Source organism: Numenius arquata, chromosome 9 (assembly GCF_964106895.1).
Source record: "Numenius arquata chromosome 9, bNumArq3.hap1.1, whole genome shotgun sequence".
Lineage (NCBI taxonomy): Eukaryota > Metazoa > Chordata > Aves > Charadriiformes > Scolopacidae > Numenius > Numenius arquata.
The window spans coordinates 14,711,093-14,734,830 of NC_133584.1; the positions used below are offsets into that span (position 1 = coordinate 14,711,093).

Genomic DNA, 23,738 nt, shown 5'->3' on the forward strand with positions numbered 1-23,738 from the left:
ATTACATTTTTAAACTCCTAGCAATATTAAAAAAAAAATTAATTTTAAGTGCCCTGCATATTTTCAGGACTTTGGAGACACTTCAGTTGCTTTCCAGCAATTTGCTGGAAAATGAAAGAAAAGAAGTAGGGGCCAAAGGAAGAGGAAAAAAAAAAATAGAATTACTAACACATCCCTTTGACTTTCAGGACATAAGGCCAAATTCTTTAGAGGAGAAAAAAAAAAAGTAATCAGTTCTCAATCCAGGCAAAACTGAGCTTTCTGATGAAGTCTCACATGCTAAAAATCACTATTGATCTCAAATCCTAGCATTTTCTCCTTTCTCTACACTTGCCTAAATCTGTCATACTTTCAAACAGTCAACTACACACAAATCAGAGGTGCTTCATTTTGTGCATTATAAAGGATGGGAGTGAAAAAAAAAGTAGACATTTTGGAAAAGGTAATTGTTATTTCAGTCCAGCAAAGAAATACACTCTTAGTTTGTCACTGCTGCCCCTCAGTTTGATTAAAAAAAGATGAAACAATCCAGTATTTACTCTGTCTTACAACACTGGGGTTTTGCAAAGCTTACAAATCCCAAACAAAAAATAAAGCAACATAAAAATCTGCAGAAAAGGGAGTATTTCGAAATACTTCATAAATAAAAAAAATATTTAGAAGTATAAAATGAGAGGTATTTAATACCACTTAAACCATGACTTTGCAAATACTATCAACAAGAAAAGCTTTAGCATTCTTCTGTTATCAAATATAACGGGAGGAAAGCTATCAGTGTCATGTTTCAGCTTGAAACACTTACATTGTGATAATTGATCATTTCCTGTAAGGTGTCGGAGAACTTCGTCAAGCTGGTCTGTAAAGAGAAAAACAAAGTGGTTTAAGTTAAGCTTTACCAAATACACAGCACGAAAGCAAGGTTTCAGAGCTTTACAGTTTTTCAATAAAGAACTTAAGAACTGATTTTCTTGGGCGTGGTTATTAACTAAAACTATTACACTAGAAGGAGCACATGGGGGTAATATCAAGTAAATTTATTACAGCTACAAGCAACAAAAATGTTACTGATACCTATCTATATATAAAGGACCAAACTGAAGCAAAGCAGGAAAAATTCAAATTAAATTGACTAAACTATGGGAAGTTCACATAATTTAACATATTAACTTATAATATTTAATATTACACTACTCAATATTTATTAACATTAAATACTTTAACTCCAAAAACCTAGTTAAGATGTTGTAATTGTCATAGACACACATTTACTGTAGGAACTACTGCCTCAGTAGCAACACTGAAATAAATCTGTAGAATCAATGTCTCAAAGACAGTTAGAAAACCATGATCCCTAACACATTTGGACAATTGCTTATTGCTTACACAACAAGGGTAACAAAAACCTACTTGGAATCAATTAACATAAGTTTACTAGTTTGCCATCGCACTACATGTCAAGCAAGTACATTTCCAGACAACACCAGTTTCAGTTGCTCACAGACTACACTGAAATTCACAGCCATTATCTATTTCAACCAGCCTGTGAAGATGCACACATGCAATCAATGTTCTATTACATAACGTGCATTAAATATAGATGATATACACAGAGATGGGCACATAATTATACCTGAATATTACACAATTTCGTGTCTCATTTCAAAGGAGCATAGACAGAAAATATGAAGATTTTCAAATTAGCCTAACAAGGCATCAGTCTGTGGTAACAACAGAGCAGGCTCTGTACATTTAAAAATTAAAATTTTTATGTATTAGATAGTGCCAATTCCAGGACCCAAGAGATCAACTCAGGGAATTTAGTTGCACAGAACTGGCTCTTGGGAATCTCATGACTAGAACCCCTTCATTTAGCAAAGTAAACAGGGGAGCTGTTCACAGCTTCCACCTGACTTTCTCCACTCCTCTCAAGATGACTAGTCCTAACCTAACACCTATTTTCTGGACTTTGGAAAACCCTTGCCACTGCAGGCTAAAGCTGAAACTAAACAGCACAGACAGCTGTAGTGCACCACAGTCAAAAAAAGTTCAGTCATAAGACATTTCAAAGAAAAAGGAGCAGAAACGCAATAGTACAAAATATACATAAATAGTATATAAACTTCAACTACTTCTCTCGCCAACTGTTACATTTTACCCCTTTTTAAGTTACAACTTCTCTCCTTCCATTTTTACCTCTTAAAGAACTTACCTCAACCAACGCATCTTTACAGGAATATTGTGCAAGGTCTCGAATTCCATTCATGAACTGCTTGTTGGCTGTACAAAATGCTTTCCCAGTATCGATCATTGCAATACAAAGCTTCACCAGCTAAAAAGACAAAATGGAAGTTTTTGCATTTGTTCTGGTGTTTCGTTTTTTTTATAACATCATATAAACATGAAACACACTGAGATTAGTTAAGTCTAAGAAACAAAGATTTCAAAAACTAAATTCTAGATTTACAAAGCCCCTGTTCTATGAAAAGCTTTCTGTTGTATAGTGATAGTTATAACAATACTAATACAGGTCAATTGAAATGTCACAGAGAAGGTTCCTACTCTTTAGAAGTTTTTTATTATTTTTTATTTGCTTTATTGTTAACTGTGATTTTGCACATATTTCAAGAGAGAGGGTTGTTTGCGGGCAAAAAGCACAGCAACCAAAACTGGTTAGAGCCCAAGTAAAATTATAAGCATTTTGTGGTTTCTGAGCCAAAAAAACCCAAAAGAAATGCACACCAGTTGTTTCATCTTGAGACACTCGGAACACAGGCACAGAAAAGCAAAAGGCTCTCTGCACAAAGCACAACTGAAGAGAGATGGTTACCTCAGAAGGCGAAATCAACTGTGTTTTCGCTCATAGAACCCACTAGTCTCTCTCTGGTGGGTTTCCATCCCTACCACTCACTACTTAGGTCAGCACCTTAGCTAGGATGGTACTGCAGAGTCTGATACAAAAGCCATCAGGATCTTGCAAAGGATATTTTCCCACTTTTTGAACGACTTATGCACTGAGCCATTAATGAAATAAGGAATGATCAATGCAATCACTAAGATGTTCTCTTGAGAAAAGGTATATTATAATTGAGTTCCCTTCACTCTAAACCAAACAGAATAAAATCAGAAGATTGAACTTTCATCTCTGATGCACTTTTCAAGGCTGTTAGACATGGTTTCATGAAGAACAACATAGAAGTACTTGAGTCTATGTTGGGGCAAGGAAACCACCCAATTGACCTTCCTGCCTTTTTTCCCCCCCCAGTAATTTTTATGCTGACTCAGATCCTTTTAGGAAAAGAAGAAATCTGAGCATCATCTCCCACATTCTGATGAATGGCCAAGTTGCTTTAACAATGGACAGAAAAAAAAAAAAAAAAATCACTACCAACATGATCCTTCCCCTCCCCCCCTTCACTTTTTGCTTATGGTTCACAATCCTGAACCCAGCATCCTTTCTTCCAGGGAGGAAAGTAAATGCAGATAATGTAGCCCAAAGTCACAATTGTGGGACAATAAAGCTAAGTTTAGCATGAATAACTGAGCAGAAAAAGTTACCAACCAAGTCTAGACAAATCATCACCCCCAGGCCACAGTTAGTTCAGCTCACACAAGAAACTTGGCTCTCAACTTAATCGGTACACTAGGTCACTTATTCTTCACATTAAACTACTTAAATACTTACCTTGTGCACTTGCTTCCTTGTCAGAGGAGCAAATGGATTTGGGTGGTTTTGTTTTAAAGAATACTAGGATACTGTCTCAGGACAAAGAGCAATACCACAATCATAGCTTTTACATGATAGAACGGTAAAATTTGCACTAGCCTCCTGCAAGAGGCTGGGTGTAAGGCCCTGAATAACATCCCTTAAGGTACTTGAGAATTCTTTTCCCCAAAAATACAAACTTCCAAGAGAGATTTTTCAGATCCTTTAAATACTTACATGGTTTAATCCACCAAAAGAGATTCATCACCACTACTGTACAAATGTGCCTTATACACATTAGTTTCACTAAGATTCACACCAAATCAAAATTAACTATCTTAAGCTTATTTTGAAAGAGCAAATGGTTACATTAGTTACTACCAAAGCTACAAATATTATTACAAAAAGTAATAAATTCTTCAGACTTAACACTACACTTGACACTGACTTCATTTGTCTGTCTCTTTCTGCAGCCAACTCACAGCTGCAGGGACAAAAGTTTGTACTCAAAAAGTAGCTACGGCGTTAAACAAATGATATCTACCTACCACATTAAAACACAGGCAAAAATTAATTTTAAACATTTAGCATCTAATGCTAAGGGAAGGAGATTTTCTACAGATGTAAAAAAAAAAAAGCTATCTTCAAAATACTAGCAAAGAAAGAACAAAAGTCTCCAATGCTACTTGTAGGGACACCAATAAATGGATTGTAAGGCACCGGTAAGATGGTACAGAGAACCTTTCATACACCTGCACAAAGCACGACAAAAAGCAGGATGAATGTCACAGAAGTTAAGTCTTCCAGACAAAAAGTGAAGGATAAAAATACACACACACACACGCCCCCCTATCCCGCTGCGAGTGTAGCGCAGACTACCAAAGATAGAAAGCACAGACTTTAAATCTCTAAAACAAAGAGTATCCAGGTGTCCTCACAGAATGGAGTTGTCATAAACCCTAAGCTCCCAGTGCAGGGATGGCCAGCCCCTGGCTTTAACTCCCAGGAAAGCTGAATTAACTTCCACACAGCTCCCACCGTGGGGCCGAGTCACCGAGTGGGAGGGGGCCACAGGGGCAGGAGGGTATTGCACAATCCAGACCCTGCGCTGGGAGAGAAGTCCAGCTCCTGGCTGGTCCTGCTGTTCCTCAAGCCTGGGTCTCTGGGGCCCAGCTGCGCACTCGACCAAAATCCATTCCCGCTTGGTCGGCAGCCACTGCCGCTTCCCAATTACGAACTTCAAAACAAAACCTAAACACATCTTTTTACATTTTTCAGAATGGACATTGTTGAATTAAAAAGCTTACCTTGTCAAGTTTCAGTTCCAGTTCTGTCACATCTCCTTCTACTTCTTCTAAAGCTGCCCTGCATAGTTAAAAAATGTTTTCCTGTAAAACTTTACACAAAAATACACTGTGACTGGGGAGAAGGGGCAGGGACACATTAGTTTAACCCATCACCGCTATCAGTTTCACTTAAATTTCGACTATAAAACAGCATAGATTTTACAGAACCACAAGAATTGCAGAAATTTTGACAGTAAAAAGAAGAAAAACTACATCACTGATAAAACATATAGCTTTGTAATAAAGATTTGAGATGAAATTTTATTAATCCTAATGTTTGTCACATTGAGATAGGTTTCCTATATTCTTCCATAGCCAATAGTCTTTACGTTTGAAGGTAATAACAAAGGAAAGAAACTGAAAGTCTGAGTGAAATTTCTTAAGTAATTCTTTCAGTGACTATCCTGGCTCAAACCTACAAAATAACTTCGCAATGAAATTATGAAAAATACAGAATTTGCCATGAATCAACTGACTCAGCAGGAAGTTCTGATGGCACACTTCTTTGTATCACTTGCCTCAAGTCTAGACCGGTTGTAACTTTCAGGCCAGTCAAATTTTACTTGCTAGTAAAAGTTGCTTTCATGAAGCATTTTTAAAGCTTTTTTTTTTTTTAAGAAAAAAATTTTTTCATTTGAGAGTTTATGTTTCCTATGACACCTCCTTCCTTACTTGTTGCTACCTGAAAAAACAGAAGACTGAGAAAGGCTGACGCTTTTCAGAGAGTTCGTGAACATTGTGGTCTCATCAGGCTATCGCCTTGAGAGCTTGAATGTACTAATTTCTGGCAAGAAACACCTCGCTACAAGAATCTATTCCAGGAGGCTGGGATTTCACATTACACAGGGGTTTGTAGGAACAGCTGTATTCCCATCCCTTGCTCCCATCCCAGGGCGCCTCATTCTTTCAGCCATTCCAGCATAACCATTCACGGAGCCACACTGTTCACCAGTAGTAGCCTGCCTTGGGGCGGGAAAAAAAAATAAAAAAGTAATAGGAAGTTTTCTGTAACACTTTCTGGAAAATTGCATCAGATGAATTTCACTCCTACAAAAAACTCTTCCTGGAAAAAGTGAGACAGTCAGGGAAGCACGATTCGGAGCAGGAATTTCTTGAGCCAGCTTTACCACTGAGGAGAGAGTACACAGAACCACAGCTTTGCTGTCTCTTGTTAATCGCGTTCTAGTTCACATGAGTTCAAGCCAAGAACAAAAAAAAAAAAAAAAAAAACTGGATCAGGTCCCAAACTCAGGAAAAGCAATTTTTACAAGAACAGCTCTGAAAAACACTGCCAGTTGCCTGGAGTTCTCAAACACTGAGCATGACATTCCCAGCTTTTTGCAGATTTCACTAACACATAGTTGCATTCCAGTTTTTGTATCTTAAGGCATTCCCACAGTTACAGCCTAGGTTTTATATCTAAGCACATTCCTGCGCAGTTACATTTTGGCTTCTGCCTCTCCTCTGTCTTCAGAGCATGAAAGATTTCAGGCAACATCAATTTCTCTTTTACTTTCTTTATTTTCTTCCATAAATGATTAACTTCATTTCAGTCTCTAGAGTTAAATCTTGTTTCAGACAGCATTACAGAGAAAAATAAAAAAATAACAAAAAAAAAACAGAGGAAGGAAAAGTATCTCAATATTTAGACTGCAATTTTGTATTCATTTGTTTATAATTACAGTGCAACCAATTTCTATTTGTTTCTTTGGCATTAACATAAAAGCATGATTAAGTAGCTTGTTTACAGAACTGCAGCAAGATCTGATAAGAATTTTTTTCTTAATGCCTTTAACTAGCAGAGTTCTAGCTCCACAGGACTTAATGAGCTGAAAAGTCTAAGATCCAAGATGAAGAGGAGAGATAAAGGCAGTTAGAGTAGGCAGAACAAATGCAACACATCTGCCCAGTAATTAAAGGGAAAATTTTAAGACAGAATAAGCCCAACTGAAAAAACTTTTCATCAAAACTTTTTCAGCCCAACTGAAAAAGAGCATCAAAAGACTGAAAAGATGAGGGACAAGTCAAGAAAGAAGCGTAAAGCAAAGCAGAAAGAGACACCACAGCAGAAGGGAGACCTACAGCCCCTCCACCACCTGATTAATTTCAGATCAGCTTTGAAGGACCACAGGCCCCCAAAGCCTCCAGGCTATTTCCCACCACAACCTGATGGAGGGCAGGCACATCTGGGCCCTACAGCTGGATATGGATCAAACAGCTGTTAGGTTCCAGCCAAACCCCATTTCAACTCCTTGTTTCTCTGCATAGAACTGGTTACTTTCACCGTTTCCATCATAAAAACTAGTAGAAGTTATTCTCACGCAAACATACTCACAGCACTAGACTAACACTGGATGACAAGCGTGAGAATGGAGGTGATGCCCTCAAACTATCAGAATAGAGATAACTAATATCTAATAATACCAGATATCCAATAACATATTAACACCATCTTGTCAGAAAAATCGTTTTCGTACTGGGTTAGGGAACACAGTAAGACCAGCTGATCTGAGCTGTGCTGTTAATGCAAGCCTTGTTTTTCTTAATTTAATACTTTTTGAAGCCACAGAATACAAAGGTACATTTCTCTCTCTAAAACATCTGTGTCAGGAATTACTTGAAAGTTCACAGAAAGTTGTCATAATTCCAAGTAAATCTCGTGTGCACAGCCAAGACCCAATCTCCAGCGATAAACAAAGGAAGTGGTCATAAAACAGCTGAGGACTCAGTGCCAGACCTGACACGCACCAAAAATGTTGCTCCTTCGCAAAGTGGGAACTGGGAGCAGGGTTTGCGTCAGGGTAATCTTAGCCAGAAGGCTCTGGCACTAGGAATAAGGATCAAATCTGCCTCAGCATATGAATCAAAGTCAAACATCTGTGGTTCGCCAAGATGTTCAAACACCGCATGGCAAGGCACAAACCCAGAACAGCTGCTTAAGGGTGGGGGATAACTTTCATAAATGAGCAGTCTCCCTTCATACTCCCTAATGAGGGCTCTCAGGAATGTGTTTCTCTCCTCTGCTGTTCCTCCTCTCCTTCACCCCCCCCGCCCCCCCCCAAAGCCCAGCTCAGTTTGTTAGATACAGCTTGCTGCAGAACTGCAACACAGGAGGAATACGGGAGATGATGGAAGAAAACTCAAGATGTGACTTCGCAGCCTTTTGAAATTAGGATAATGTCACCAGTCACTTAGCCCAGCATACAACAAAAGAAAGCTGAACTCCCTGGTGCCCATCACAGCATTCCCCTCCAACTGACCAGTGAAAGACTTGCTTCCAGATTAAGGTACTATGGGACACCAAGAATCCCAGGAACCACACAGAAAGCTGACAGCTGAACTCTCCTCTACAAAGAGAATCGGTCACTCTTAGGCCGTGAGCTGCAGACACGTGCCAAGGAAATACCTTAGTCCAGACTAAACCACTACACGCCGCTGACCGAAATGCCAAGCACACTGTGGCCACGGGCGAGTGTCTGCTCAGCCTGTTTACTCTCACAGTGTAAGACGTGGCAATGGTCAATGCTTTTAATGTCAGCTGTTCTTCAAACGATATCTAACTGCCATCGAGTCCACATCCTGCCTTTCGTCTTTCACTCACTCACCGTGTTCTAGCTTGTGTTTTTAGACTGCCTCCCTGAAAGTGAGGAGACTGGAATCAGTACTCATTATAAATTAGATGCTGACAAACAACAAATTGGAGAACTCAAAGGTGCTGCGGATAATTAACAATTAATCATTCTTAATTCTAGAATTAACACATCCCAGTATTAAAAAAAAAAAAATATATATTCAAAAGACTAACAGCCCACTAATGAAGTATTTTCCCATAGTTTGGGGATTTTTCAAATTTTAATTGAAGACAATTTAAAGCTTAAATCTTAGACTCACCTCTTGAATATGCTTTCAGAAGAGAAACAAGTACACAATCAACTGCTATTCAGACTGGGACTTCTGAATACATTCATTTATTTGAACTCATAAAATGGGAATAGTAGATTCTCACCATCACAATTTCAATAACATTAATACTAAAGTCTTGTCTTGAAATCTTGGAAAGACACAGCTCTCCTACCTGCACATATTCCATGCAGAATAGCCCCTTCATGAACAACTTCGATTTCACTGCAGATGACATGTCCTTTCAACTAACACCCGTTACAGTTCAATAGCATAAAGCTAATGTGCAAGACTAGCCACAAATTATCAATAGCTAAACCAAAGTATTTGAGTACGCATACTCAAATCTAACTACATTCCCATCTTCTTCCATTTACTGCAGTATAACTTCATGAGACCAGCTGTGTATCAGAGCAGTAAAGAAGCATTACCATGCTCCACTGCCAGTGGAGAACAATTCAGCCTCAGAGGGACAGAGAACATTGAACATGAACCAACAAGCAAACAGTACTGTGATTAACTCCCCTTTGTCCTCTCCAATTGCATTTCATTTTAAACTTTAAGAACATTAGGAAAACCAAAAAGCAGTTACAAAGATATGTACAGCTCACTAACTGCAAGGGCCAAAGCTGGATAAAGCTGGTTCATAACTGACTAAAGTAAAAGCAATTGATCATTCTCTCATGTTACGTACAAACCCAATACAGACACTAGTAGAGATTAGCTGCAAGCATCTGTGCATCCCACAGTGGTATCACAGTTCTAGATGTGCATAAAAATCAAACTATATTAAAATTACCAAGCACTCATGCTATAGCTTTATGTGATACTTCATGTATTCTGCTTTATGTCTTGGTTAGACTTCAGGAGCTTTCTACCAGCACTTTCTTCTACCTTGCTGAGGTCCTTCTGAATGAAGGACCTACCCTCCAGCATATCAACTGCTTCCTCCAGTCACTTCATTTCATCTCCTTCATCTATAGTGAGATACGAAAAGGTATCAAGAGGCATCTTAACTAACATGCTAACACAGAATACATCTGATACATGTATAAAGGCATCAGACAACCCAGATTAAAAAAGAAACATGACATATTGAGGGACAAAGAAGTCATACACTGAACAATAAGGCCTACTAACCTTGGACACATACAAGCAGAGTTTTATAGCTTATTAGATGTGTCATAGCCATTTAATACAGTCTGAAGAAAGAACACTGTTGCAGCCTGTCACAGAGCCCATTGAAGTCCTGGTTTGGCACCACAGAGATTTTTCCCTGCTGGCACAGAGCCCCTCCATGCTGAGGAACAGATGATGAACACTCCCTGACATGCCGAAATAAACTTCCTCAGTCATGATAGTACTCCTTATATTATTAATTCTTCAGTCATTGCCACAAAACATTCTATCAATAGCTTGGAAGAGCTTCACAATATGAACAGTAAGACTCTGAATCAGAAATGTGACATTTTCTTCACCCCCACCCCAAAATCCTAGAAATATTCTATGAGCCTGGCGGATTGAAATATGGAAATCCATTTCCTGAACTGAAGATTATCAGGCTGATGAATAAGCCAAGTTTTCTCAGGTCCATAGCAAGCACTATTTGCATTTCAAAATTCCCCAGAGAAAAGAAACAAGAATCAAGTCCTCAGTATTAGAAGAGTCATTCTTCTATTCCTCCCAAGTCAGAGCTCTCCTCTTAAAAAAAAATAATAAGATTAAATAAGATAAGTGTACTTACTGAATTCACTTAATCATTAAAGCAAAAGTCTGCCTGTAGGTACCAGTTTTTAAGATCTTCTTAACCTACAAAGTTCAGCTCATTCTCAGTAATTCATATGGTCTTTGATATAACAAAGAAACAATGCAAATCCCTTTACGGCACACACTTCACTTCATTTGTTCTTTACTGGAAGACTTCACATGGCACATTATCTCAAAAGATAATGAACATTATAAACATATAAATCTTCAAGAAAGGAAGAAGTTCTATTGCACTTAATATACATGGCTGTAAGTCACACTGATTACCACTAAACTTGCAGCAGCATTTAGTGTTATCATACACAGTCTGTAAGGACATCTGTGTTACCTGCTGGACGGAAAATCTCAGGCTTTTCCTCTCATTACTCCAGTGCAGTAAACTGCCAGAAATGCCCAACAGTGTTCTTTTCCCAATAGTTTTTCCTAATATTTTTCCCCTAAGCTCTTTTACCCCAGGAGAGCCTGATAGTTAGGTAAGCCGAAGTAGAAAATTAGCAACCCTCTTCTTCCACAAAGATTCTGATAAGCAGGATTTTCTTCACCTTTCAACTTAAATGTTTTGTTCCTTGTGGGACAGCTGTTAACAAGACAGGGATACAATGGTGACCACGGGGATACAATGGTGACCACGAAAGCTCCTCTGTAAAGAAGTTGATTACATTGGAAAACAAACTCAGATAAGAAAGCAACACATCACAATACCTGTGCTGCGTAATTTTTACTAGTAATTCCAACATCTCAAGAATGAGTCAAAAGCTTTTTAGGAGGCCTCATTATCAGATAAGGAAGTAGGACTACAGTATCAAGATGTTGGGAAAAAAAAAAAAAAAAAAGGGCAGCAGAAACAAGCTCAAGAAACTGATGGCGCCGTGCAGAAACTTCTTGTGGCTGAAAACTTGCAAACATCACAGGGCTGCTTTAATCTTTTAAATCTCAGCAACTACCCAGGAGCTTGAACACAAAAGCAGCAGAAGGAATGAAGGATTTCAACATTTGAAAACTCAAATATGTAGTAAGGTCAGGATGTGGAACCATAAATATAACCATCAAGCAACCAACTGCAAAGGATACAAGATAGGGCGTAGTGTTTAGATGGAGGGATGTCCTATCTATTAGCCTGAAGATCTGGAGTTCCTAGTCAGATATTAATGGGTCACATCAACCCTTCTTTTAAAAGCTGTAATAACAATCTGAGGAAAAATGAAGAAATAAATCCCCTATTTGGGAAGATACCCCTTAGGTACCTCAAATGCAGTCAATATAAAAGACAGGGAAGCAGTGCCTGAAAAACAGGAAGAGTAAATATCACTAGATTCCCCCAGTACAGGATTTTCGGTATCAATATGTTCAGAATTGATACAGCAAGACTTAACCACCCGTACAGAAAATCTCCTACGAAGTAGAGGCAACCGGAGATCAGAGTACTCTCTAATTAGTCCAAGAGTATTCTTTACAGATCTCATATAATATTAATGAGTCCTGTGTTTGCTTTGATTTCAAAAAAATAAAGCAATATCTGTCCCTTTCTTTTTGTAACTTCCTTAGTTGCTAAATTATACCTACTACAGTTAGGAAAGTACAGCTGTGTCCAAACAACCATAAGATGGCAAAGCTTTTGTAACAAGATCTCACCACATTTTAGAAGAGCTAAGGACCATTAGCTCTCTACAATTCCAGTCACATCAGACAGATCTTCTTTACCGAAGCCAAAGGAAAATTCCAGATTTGCTATGAAGACTGAGTCCTCAGCAAGTATTTACCCTTTTTGTCCATTCCAGAAGCTGAATATTTTGGTAATACACTTCCACAAAATCAGAATGCTCTATTTGACAGTCAGAGGAGAGCTTGCAGCTTTGTTGCAACAGACAAATTTCAAACTTGATACATACATCTACCTCACACTCAGTTACCATAATGTTTTTTACATGTTAATTTAAGTTAATAGCTTTAGTTGTTCCCTCATACTGCAAAGAGACAGTCTTTGCCCTTTTTGCCTTCGCGCTGAAGCAGCCAGTCAAATGAATCCAATCTCAAGATAACAGAGTACATAGGCATTAGGGATAGGAGAACATAGAAATGCAGAGTATTGGTGTTTTCCTCAAATTTACAGTTTTCACATTTGGAAAAGCCAGTCTCCTTTCCTTTTCACCATTCTCAAATGATAATGGATGGCCTATTAAAAAAAAAAAAAAGCATTTGGAATGTTTTAATGTGAAAACTACAAAATACATATGGTACACCCACAGCCCTGGAAAAGACTTGAATATTCTTTGGGTACATTTAGTACCTTTTCTCCCACTACTTTTAGTCATCAGGAGATTTAAAGACCCTGGGCTTTCACTCGTCCATTGATGGTAATTGCAGGTAAACTATTTCTTAACCAAACAGAAGCTTACATGTCCTTTATTAATTACATACAAAAGGTTTTTCATCTCAAATGAACTGAAATATTTTTAAAAGATCTTGCAAGATCAATACTTAGAATATAGTGGCTATTTTGCGACAGCATGCACACTTAACACTTCACCTTCTTATTTTCCATCATTCATTTGGGGATAAATAAAGTAGGATAGTATAAACAGGCAAATATTTTCTTCAAAATCAGACACTTTACAAAAGAAAGTAGTCCAGGAAGTTAAATGAGTACTTTTAAAAGTCATTCTTCACAAACTGGAGATTCTTTTGAAGAGATTCTCCTGTAGAGAGGCTGCACACGTGTGTGTATACTTTTTAAACAGACTCCCATTTAGCAACACACAAATTCAGCCAGAAGTTGCATCCTCAATAAAACATCAGAGATTCCTCAATCATCTTAAACAGTTTTTACCCCCAGTAACAACCCAGACTGGCAAAGCCAATACACTTGTTCTATTCTTGTAGCATGCCTTATCTGATCAAATTCCGGTATTTAGGCATAGATACCAGAGTTAGTCATCTAAATTACCTTTGGAAATGACAGAGTGGAAACATGCTATTTCCAGGGTGCAGTTCACCTTATCCTGACACACATGGCTAAAACAAATCAAGATGCACTTGGGATACAACTAGTAATCTTCGTTAAGATTTGAAGGAGCCCAAGCCTAAGATCTGCCTTAAGAAGAGAGGTGGCTACACAGTAGATGAGATGATGAACTCTACTTTACATGTTTACAGAAGTTAAGAAAGAAGAGGCCAATTTCATTAATTATTGAACTATTTAAACAGACAGGAACTCCAACCAGCTTACATGACTGCTACAAGTCTAGGAAAGACAAGATATAACCTACACTTCCAGTTGAGCAGTGAGTCTTTTCAATGCCTTTTGCTAGTCCCAGTTAAGATCACGAGGCCCGACACCACTCCATGTACATTATTTTTCTTCTTCACCCACCCAGCTCTTACTTAAGTCATCTTAAACCTAGAGCATATTAGCAGCAGCATATTACATAGAACCAACGATACATAGAACCACTGGTGAGCAGCCACAGCAGCAAGGGGACCACTGGAGAGCTGGAGCCTAGGACAGCACTGGAGAGCAGGACAGGCCCCCTGGCACTGACTCACACCAGCCACCAGCCAAAGCGGCCAAGGGAGCCCCAGGCCCCATCTCGGAGGGGGACAGAAGGGGCTCAGTGCCTCCCTGGGGAGAAACCACAGAGCAGAAAACCAACCCCCATCTCCCAGCACAAAATCCCCACCTCTGTTTTGCCAGGCAAAAGGGATAAAGCATTTGCGGCCAGAAGTCAGACTCTGAATACAACACGCCTTCCCTTTGTACCAAAAGACTGAAATAAATTCAAATTGCAATCCACAGAGTCATCCTAAACATCAATACACAAAAATCTGTTACATGATTACGTAAGTTATACATCTTTTTAAAAAATAATTAAAAGATCACTAATAATTGAAGAGTAGGATATTCAAAATACAGAGAAACGTTAAGTGTCTTTGATATCCATGTGTTCCTACTTAAATTAACATCTGGCACCCAGAAAAATGGAAATCTGGAATTCTCTTGCACAGAACTTGCTTTTTAAAGTTTTGTCAGGCGGAATACATGTCACTACATATAGCTTCTCCAGTTTCTCTTTGCATTATATCCAGCTTAAAATACAAAAATACATTCTGGAAGTTTAGAAACCTCAAAATCACATCATGCAAACTGATCACTAGCTCTGCTTTAAGTTTATCCATACAAAATTGGCAACCAAGGTCTTCCTTTAATGTCTGTTACTGAAGGCGTATCATCAATTCATGAAAAGAAAAAAGGTAGTTTGTGTGTGTGCACTGACAACTGCTAGACTCTCTCTCATGCAAAGCCACAATACAACTATTTAAATCTCAGTTATTATTGACATATGAACTCTAGAAATTATTCAAGAGCACCATGCCCGCATATTGTAGAATCTTAAAATTTCAAACAGAAAACTTAAAATATCAAACAGAAAGATTCGTGCCACATGAGCAAGTCTGCCAATCATCTGACAGGCATGCACTGTATTCAAAACCTCCCCCCATTCATAAAACACTTGAAAGGACTACTTTGCAGCAAATTATTTTCTTAGGGTATCCTTGTGTCTTGTCAGTTTGAAAATGTATATAGGACATCATCCCATAAATTAGATTCTCTTCTACGCAGGCATAAGTTATGTACAGTGGATAAAAACAACTGACTTACCCGAGGTCTGGTTTACTTTCAGTATTCACAGAGTAAACGTTAACAGTAGTTATTTTGCCACATATGCAAGGACTCCTCTTGAAGAGATCATCAGGAAGGTAAAACAATGTTTTAGTCTACTGGACTGCTTAAAATTTAGTTTATTATCGTAATGATAATATCTACTATTTTTCATGTTCTTGATCTAATCTTTTAGTAATATTAAAGTGGCAACAAAACCAGGACTTATATTGTCACACAGTGAAATATGGAAAATTCCTACATATATTAAAATAATGTTACAGTCCACATGCTAATCAGCATTTCCTCCTAATGGTCTTCCCCTGCAGACAGCTACTTTAGCTGTCACTTTTGTTATAAATCTGCCACTATAAAAAAGCAAACAACCCAAATTATTACCCAAACTCACAGCAATATCCAAATCTCAAACAAACAGCACAGTATGTGCTCAAAAAGATCACAAATGCATTTGCAGAGTTTAAACTTCTATATATGTTTTTAAACTGAATTTTGCATGTACGAGGCAAAAAGGTAATTAAATTAGTCACAATTCATTCTTCTATTTCCTACCCACGTAAACATAAGGCGCTAGATGACATAAAACTAAGTAACCACATGGGGTTTTTTGGTGGGGTTTTTTTGCCCTCACTCATGACACTTCTGCATTTGCATCTCCTTGAGGTGCTAAACTAATTGATTTAGCCAGGAAGGCCTGCATCAAGACCCAGGCAAAGGGTTCTTGGCTCTGTAAACCGTAATTGCAGTAGGAATGTTTCTGTTGTCACCGAAAATCTAGTATTTTCCTTTTCTTTTTCTCTCAAAGCAGGTTATCAGGATGGAGTTTGCTTTGGGGACTTTTTAGAATGATTTACTGTAGTAAAAATTCACCAACAACTTAAGTCACGTTGTTTACTGCACAAAGTAAGAACAGGAAAAATGCTGAATCTAAGTAACCCAGTTGTGAGTACAAGGTTGTCAAGATGCTAAGCCTGAAAAAAAGATCACAGGACAGCGTTAACTGAGCTGATTCAGCACATTTGCTATTCAGTGTGCAATGACTTCACAGATACGTACAGGAAAAAAACAAAGCTACCCAAGTCCACCTAGCCCAAGATAGACAGATTTCTATTTATAGCTGCCCCCTTCCAAATGAATAGTCTATTTACTAACCCTGCTTTCCAGAGATTTTAACACTGACATTCCTTCCCTTCCAAAATATAAAACTACCATCTCCATAACTTCAGTTCTTAATGTAATTACTGGAGATGTGCTTAGCCAACAGAAGTGAAACACTCAAGGCTAAAGAATCAAGTCTCTTCAAATCTATATTTAAAATTTGAATTACTGTAAGATCTTGTATAATTACAGTTACGTTGCACACACGCATAAATAAGCCGTCCTTCTAATTCTACAAGTACTCATTAAAGGTCAGTTGCACAGGCTTAATTAATACTAGTTCTTCAGTGATTGATGCTACTGCTGTGCTACCGCAACACTATGATAGCTAGCAGATTTTGTTACTACTTCCACTGTAAGCTCCTTTCTTCTTTATTCCCAGATAAAAACTTAAAAAGACCAAAACCAAGGAAATTAACATTTTAAGTTCCTACTAGCAACTTGAGATACAGTTAAGATTTTTCAGTTTGCTGTTACTTCACATAAATCATAATCAAACAACAAAGAAACACAATCTGAATCATTACTTAAAAAGCCCTAACCTTTGTAATTCATAATTACAATAGACAACTTTTTTTTTTTTCATTAAAACAATTTAGGTGCACTAACTAAATCATGACAACCTGATATTAGGACAGATCTCTAATGTCTATTAGGAAAGACTGTAACAACTTACTATTAAATTTGAAAAGATTTTAAGAGATTTCAGCATGAGAGATTTGGATGAAATTTATTTGAGGGATGTTCAATGAAACTTCTTTATTCTGGTATGATTACCATGGAATAAAATGCTCTAGCATTGGGTCCTATCTTTCAACACATACACTTTTTTTTTAAGGTCAATTATTTTCTGCATGCACATTTGAAAGATTTATTCACATATTGAAAAATAAATAAATCATTGACTAGAGTCTGAGTAAAACAGCACATTCACTGTAATCTTCACAAAAGCGAAGAATTAGAAATCTAGAAGCACTCTGTTTAACTAACTCCATCAAACTCCTTGTTGTACGGACAGAGATGTTGCACACGTGTAACTCGCCAGCATCCCGCTAAGATTGTCCTCCACATCACTACACTTCAGCTATGGCAAGTGCTGTTCTACAATCACATACTGGAAATTATAAACATAACAACGACATAAGTATGAAAAATGGTAAACGCAAACTTACAAACAAATGTTTGGCAGCTTTCTCTTTCAACTTACTGTATCTTTCTTTTTCTGGTCTGCTGCTATACTTTCCAGCCTGCTGTGCCAGGTAAGTTACAAACTTGCTTTTCAGTCCCAAACACCAAGGGCAGAAAGTCCAGACCGAATGTTTCTTTAAAAAAATCCTCCTAGAACAGCTAGGTAAGTCTGAGCCAAACAAACAGATTTTGTATGCAGACAGAGTTCTTGCTCACATACCTCTTAACACCTTAAATGTGGCTGAGCCCACCTACATGAGCGGCCTCAGTGATTTCAGCGGTACCACAACCACAGACAGATTACCCGCACTATAACCCCACTGATCAGAGGGGTTTACTCCCTACTGGCAGTACTGGGATGCAGCAGGTTGGGAAGGAGGCTGCACTGCAGTGCCGTACCCACTGGAACCCTTGATATTCCAATTTCTACGTGTTCAGAAAGTAATAAGCAATTACTTCAGAAAGTAATAAGCAAAGCAAAGTATACAGGTTAGGCACATACAACAGTTTCTCTGACTACTGATCAAGACCTATTCCAAATAGGTTAAATAAGTCACTTTCTTATATTACTCCTATTTTAAAGTGACAAAACACTTTCTGTTACCTGGGAAACAGATGCTTAGTGACTAAGTTCTGGTTACACAGTAGTGAAGAAGAGAGGAAAAAAAAATAAATCATAAATCTAGAAAGCCACAAAGTGGCAGGAGTGACCTATTCAGCCTGTATCCCCTGTGTAACCATGCGGTGCATCTCAGCTGGCCTTGTTTTGATAGACCAGAATCAAAGCCACAGAAGACGAAAACCACCCCACACACCAGGGAGCTTCAGTGACAGCCAGTCTTCAGCTGCGGGGCTGCCTACACAAAGCAGTGCTTTAGTTCCATCTAAACGGGAGACTCCTCAGACAAGTCCCTTTGAAGGGAATACACTAGAACCACCAGTTCTACCCAGAAACTACCCACGATATACTTTTACTAAGAATGGTAATTGGCAATGGTTTCACTTATATTCTTTCTTCTGCCTCGTTCATCCATCATCTGTTCTGCAGCTGGGGTCTCAGGAAGTTAATACAAAGTTGAATAAAAATAAATAAATTTAAACTTCAGCAACGGTGACAGATAAGGAGAAAGAAATGATCCCATAAATACACAGCTTTTTACTGATATATTTTTAAAGACTGGAAGAGGCTGTGGCTTCTTCTAGAGAGTTCTTACAATTGCATACATTGCAAGCAACAGAATTTTACTTTTTCTTTCTTTAACTGTTACTTACAGCAGCAGCTATATTTCCACATCACTTAAAGTTGCTTCTCCTTTCTAAAAAACTAGGTTCAGAGTGATTCATGCAGCTGTTACAGTGCATATCTCATTCATTAAGAGAAAACGTTCTTTTGTTAGAAGAAAAAACAAAAGTGAAACATCAATGTAAAAGCCTGCTCCATTAAACTCCAAAACTAAAATTCTCATTGCTTAAAGATAAGGAGAAAGTATTATTTCACAATACTATTTGCATATCAAAAAATGATGCCAGGAATTCCTGATTATATACACAGAACTTGCCAGTACAGCTCAGTTCTTACTACTCAAGGACTGCTCCGAAGCCCCTCCCCAAGCAACTTCTTCATTTGATGGGAAGTCATCGACACATTGTAGGAGAACTGCAAATGCATTTCCTTGCTGGATCTTTGGTCTGTCCACACTTTCAGAGAGGGAGTCAAGAAGGAAAAGCATGTGACTTCAGTGAGATTATTTTCAAAGTGGGCTTAAAAAAAAACATGATTGCAAATTTGCAAGAGTGTGCACAAATTTATAGCCTTTTCCATGACCCTTTTTGAAATCAATTTCTAAACCTCGAGTTTCCAACCCCAAATTGGTATGTCCTAAGTTTACAAACAATAGGCCATCATTGCTTCAGATTTTATAACTTAAAGATTTCTTTATCTACTGGAGGGGGAAAAAAATATGTGCCTGACTATGAAATCGCCCACTATACTTCTAACATGAATCTTTATAGCCATTATTATCTAATCAAATATCAGCAACTCAACAGCAACAACCCATGCTCCCTCCATATGTATTTTAAGCAAGCAAAGAAACCTTTATTTTGTTGATTCGGGTAACTATGATATTCCCAGTTACACCTCAAAGCCAGAAGAGATCAACATGAACTTCATGAGAAACAGATAAGCAGGAAAGTCATGTGTCTGAAGCTGTATGTAGTAGCATGTTTTAAAAGATTTAAGTAGCTCCCTGTGAAAACAGGGATTTGGTGACTCAGGAACTCTGATTCACCCAGTTCTCTCCACGACTACAAGAAAGTAAACTGTGACATTTCTATCCACTATATGCCTCCCAACAAGTTTATTTAACAGCTCTAACAGGTACACTGATGGGAAGGACTGAGACTACACCCACCTGCTCAGCAAGGTCAGGAGAAAGCTGCAACTGCTTCGCTGTAAGATAAGGAACACAGCACAGGAAAGGTGCCTTATGTCCACACTACTCCCTGCAAGAACACTAGGACTTTGTAGTGACCTTGCTCTACATCAATGTCTCTACCATTCCTTAATAAAACCACTGCAGCAAACTTCATTTAGGTTTCCAGTCTTTGGTTTAGGTAATTCTTATTAACACTAAGAATGACAAAAAGCGTAACAGCAAATACTAATAATGAAAGATATGAACTTTTTTCAGAAATACTACAGGATTTTTGCTTCGTGATTTTAACCACTTCTTATCAGCTAAAGGTTGGAAAGATGTTTTGATGGCATCAAGTGATTACACCATAAGGTCTTCCGCAATTTCTTCAGAGGTAGTAGTACCAGAGACTGTCACAAAGACCACAATGTACCCTGACATAGGGTCTTCCACAGTTTTTCTCTCCTTGAAGGAAAGGAAACAATAGGAGCAAAAGGAGAATGATACAAACTGAGTTCAAATGAACTAGGATGTCTTAACTTGAAGAGACAGCAGCATACTCCTGCTAACAAATTTTAGCCACAATTTATTGCTTTCTCAAGTATATTCTACACTTCAGCAAGTATCAGTAATTAAAAAGAACAATAATTATATTTAATGGTACAGTTCAATGGTTAAATTAAGCCAATCTGAGACTGCATTGTCACCAAATAGGATGAATCCACATTAAACATAGTTGTGCCAGAAAGTACATATAGTAGCAAGCATATCCAACTCAGGGCTAAATTTTGTGGAACAGCTAAGTCAATATAAAAGCTCCCCACTACCTTCCTCTAAGCCTCGCTTCTGGCAGTGAAGTTTCCTCTTCCTCCTCCCCATAAGCTTTAGTAGGTTTCACACCCCTTGCAATGCTGACTCAACTCACTAATCCAGCAGAAAACCAACCAGTCTCTTCTGGCAGGGCAGCTAGATCATTGAAGGATCCAACAATACAAGTCACGGTCATCACAAAAACTCGTGGCAGAAGCTGCCAGGAACCAGCTGGCAGCAGAGACAGGAGCAAAGGAGGGAAGAACAGGAACTCCAACTTCTGCCAGGGCTAAGCCATTCAAACAATCTTCTTCTCCAACTTCCTCCACATCCCAGAACCACACGATTGCTAAAGCTGACACAAAGAGGAGGCACGAAGACACAGCCAGAGACCAGAGGAAGAGCAGGACCAGTTCCCTCAACAGCCAGAGCTCACCCAGCCTGTGCCAGCCACAGACGCTCCAAACATTGGCTCAGCACGGGACAGGAAGGCGCAGCAGTGACACATCACATCAAGCCACAAAGCTGTCTGCCTCTCCATCAGCTTGCAGGGTGATACCAGGCACAGAAATTGGGCCTATGCACACAGAGCAGCCAACAGAGAAGCAGAATTATGCTGAGTAGATAAATGGTGTACAATACCTATATCAAATGGATAAAAGCATAGGGAAAGATGAAGGGGAAAGTTGTCCAACGTAAGCAGAAGTAAGCCTACAGCAAAGAGTAATGCCTTGGTCTGACAACAGGAAGTAAGATTATACTGAGCTTGTTTAATACTGGCACCCCAACAGTGGCCAGAGTGAACATGGACACATGCAGAAGACACAGGTGGGAGACACCAGGAGCCAAAGTGTCAGCACAACTCTGAAGAGCCAGAGACAGACCCACTCTGGAGCCCGAGCAGGCACTGCTGGGGCTGCTGAGCGTCTCCTACACCAGCTGCCTGGCATCCCTCACCCCCCACATCTCCAAGGCGGGTGACCCCGGCCGTGTCCACTGCAGAGTCTGCTGCCTCCACATAAGCCCCAAGACCCCACACACTACCCACCCAACCCCCCGTACTGCCCCCCTTCTTTTCACCTCCCACATCCCCCTCCTCCCCAGAGCTCCACACACGCCAGCAGCCCCTTCCTCACACACGGCCTCCAGCCCGTCGTAGCCACCCCCCCTCCACACACGCTGCGCCTGCCCTGCCACCCCAACCCTGTCCCCTAAGCCTGTCCCCCACCAGTTCCACGTAACCGCCTCCCCACAGCGGCCCCAGCCCGCCACTCTCCTCAAAGCCGGTTGCCCACAGCTCGCCACCGCCTGCTACCCCCCAGGGCCCCCACAACCACTTCCCCCTCCCCAGCCCCGGCAGCCCCTTCCCCGCCCTGCGGCCCGTCCCCCCCGCGGACGCTCGACCCCGCTTCCCACCCCCCCACAACTACACCCCGCCGCTCCACCGCGGCCTGTCCCCCCGCACGGCCCCGCCCCGGCCCCTCGCCGGCGGTACCTGAAGCGCGGCGAGTCCTTCAGGCACTCCTCGAAGTCCACGGTCACCTTCATCCTCCCCTGCCGCGGGGGACCCCGCTGCCTCCTCCGCTGGTGGTGGTGGTGGTGAGCCCGAAGCGAGGCGAGCCGAGGCCGGCCGCCAGGCGGGGCTAGGCAGGGGCGGCGCTCATGAAGGGCGGCGGGGCCCAGCGGCTGCTGCGGGAGGGTCGCGCCGATCAACCCCCTCTGCCCGCCTCCCGCGCCCGACCGCGACTGACGGCCCGGAGAGCCAATAGACGGCAGCTCCTAGCAGAAAAAAACCAATAAGACGCCAGCGGAGGCGGGGCTTCCCCCAAAGAGGCGTAGAGCGGCCAACCCATCCAGTCGCAAGAGCAGGGGAGAGCTCTGGCCAATCACAAGGGGAGAGAGGCGGGCCACTCAGCGGAGGCAGCCAACAGCCGGGAGCCGGAGGGATTACTTCCTCATGGAGCATCCTAAAGAGTGACAGCCTGGTGAGCCAACGGGAAGAGCTGCCGTTGGCCTCCCACCAATTGGTAAACTCCATTACTACGGCTACCCGGAAGACCAATCCCAGCGCTCATAAACACTGAGGGGGCGGTTCCAGCCGTGCGATAGGCTGATCCGCCCGTCGCTCGGGGCGGATGACGTCCCCCGGGGGCTGGGCGTGGCGGGCGGCGTCAGGCACTCTCCAGCTAGGCGGCTTCCACCCATTAATTATTTTTTTTTTTTAATTAAAACTATTAATTAAGAAGGGGAACTTCTCCCTCAGGCATCAGACACGCGCGGGAGGTCCCCGCGCCCACCTGAGCAGGTGAGGCCTGGTCGCGGCCGGCCCCCGCCCGGAGGGGCCGAGGCGGCTGAGGGGGGCAGGCGGCGCTGGGGCGGGGAGGCCGGGTCGGTGGGAGGGCACCCGGGATCTCCGTGCCCCGGGGAGCAACTTCGGCGCCACCGAGGAAAAGTTACAGGTCCGGATGGTCTCCAGCGCGCTTCGGTTTCAGCTCTGGGAAATCACTGTGGATTTGTGTGAGTTGAGGGGATTCAGAGTTGCCTGTTAAGGGGCAGCGTGAAGAGCAGGGCGTTCCCGTACAAAGACCATCGAGTGTGCGTGTCTGGGTTTCCTACGGAACGTCTGCCCGAGAATACTTTACTTTTTGAAAGCTTTTGAGACCGCCAAAGGGGCTGCACCCTAGAGTGAAAAGGACTGTGCTGGTCCCGGCCCACGTTGTGGTGACGGACTGTGGAACACTGTAGATCTCTCATCCCTTAAGAGAAAACAGAAA

General features: G+C 40.7%; 1 protein-coding gene across 2 annotated transcripts in view; it reads right to left on the bottom strand.

The window, feature by feature from the left end:
• The window catches only part of ACAP2 (ArfGAP with coiled-coil, ankyrin repeat and PH domains 2), a 64,818-nt gene extending 42,116 nt beyond the window's left edge, over positions 1-22,702 (bottom strand). The window contains exons 1-4 of one of the 2 annotated variants that reach the window (XM_074153002.1): positions 22,460-22,702; positions 5,011-5,068; positions 2,210-2,329; positions 803-856 (exon numbers count right to left, since the gene is read on the bottom strand). In XM_074153002.1, coding sequence (XP_074009103.1) covers positions 803-856; positions 2,210-2,329; positions 5,011-5,068; positions 22,460-22,512 — 285 coding nt within the window. In that variant the 5' untranslated portion in view covers positions 22,513-22,702. The remainder of the gene's footprint in view (positions 1-802; positions 857-2,209; positions 2,330-5,010; positions 5,069-22,459) is intronic. The other variant, XM_074153001.1, reaches the window with a different exon arrangement.
• Between the last annotated feature and the right edge of the window lie 1,036 nt (positions 22,703-23,738).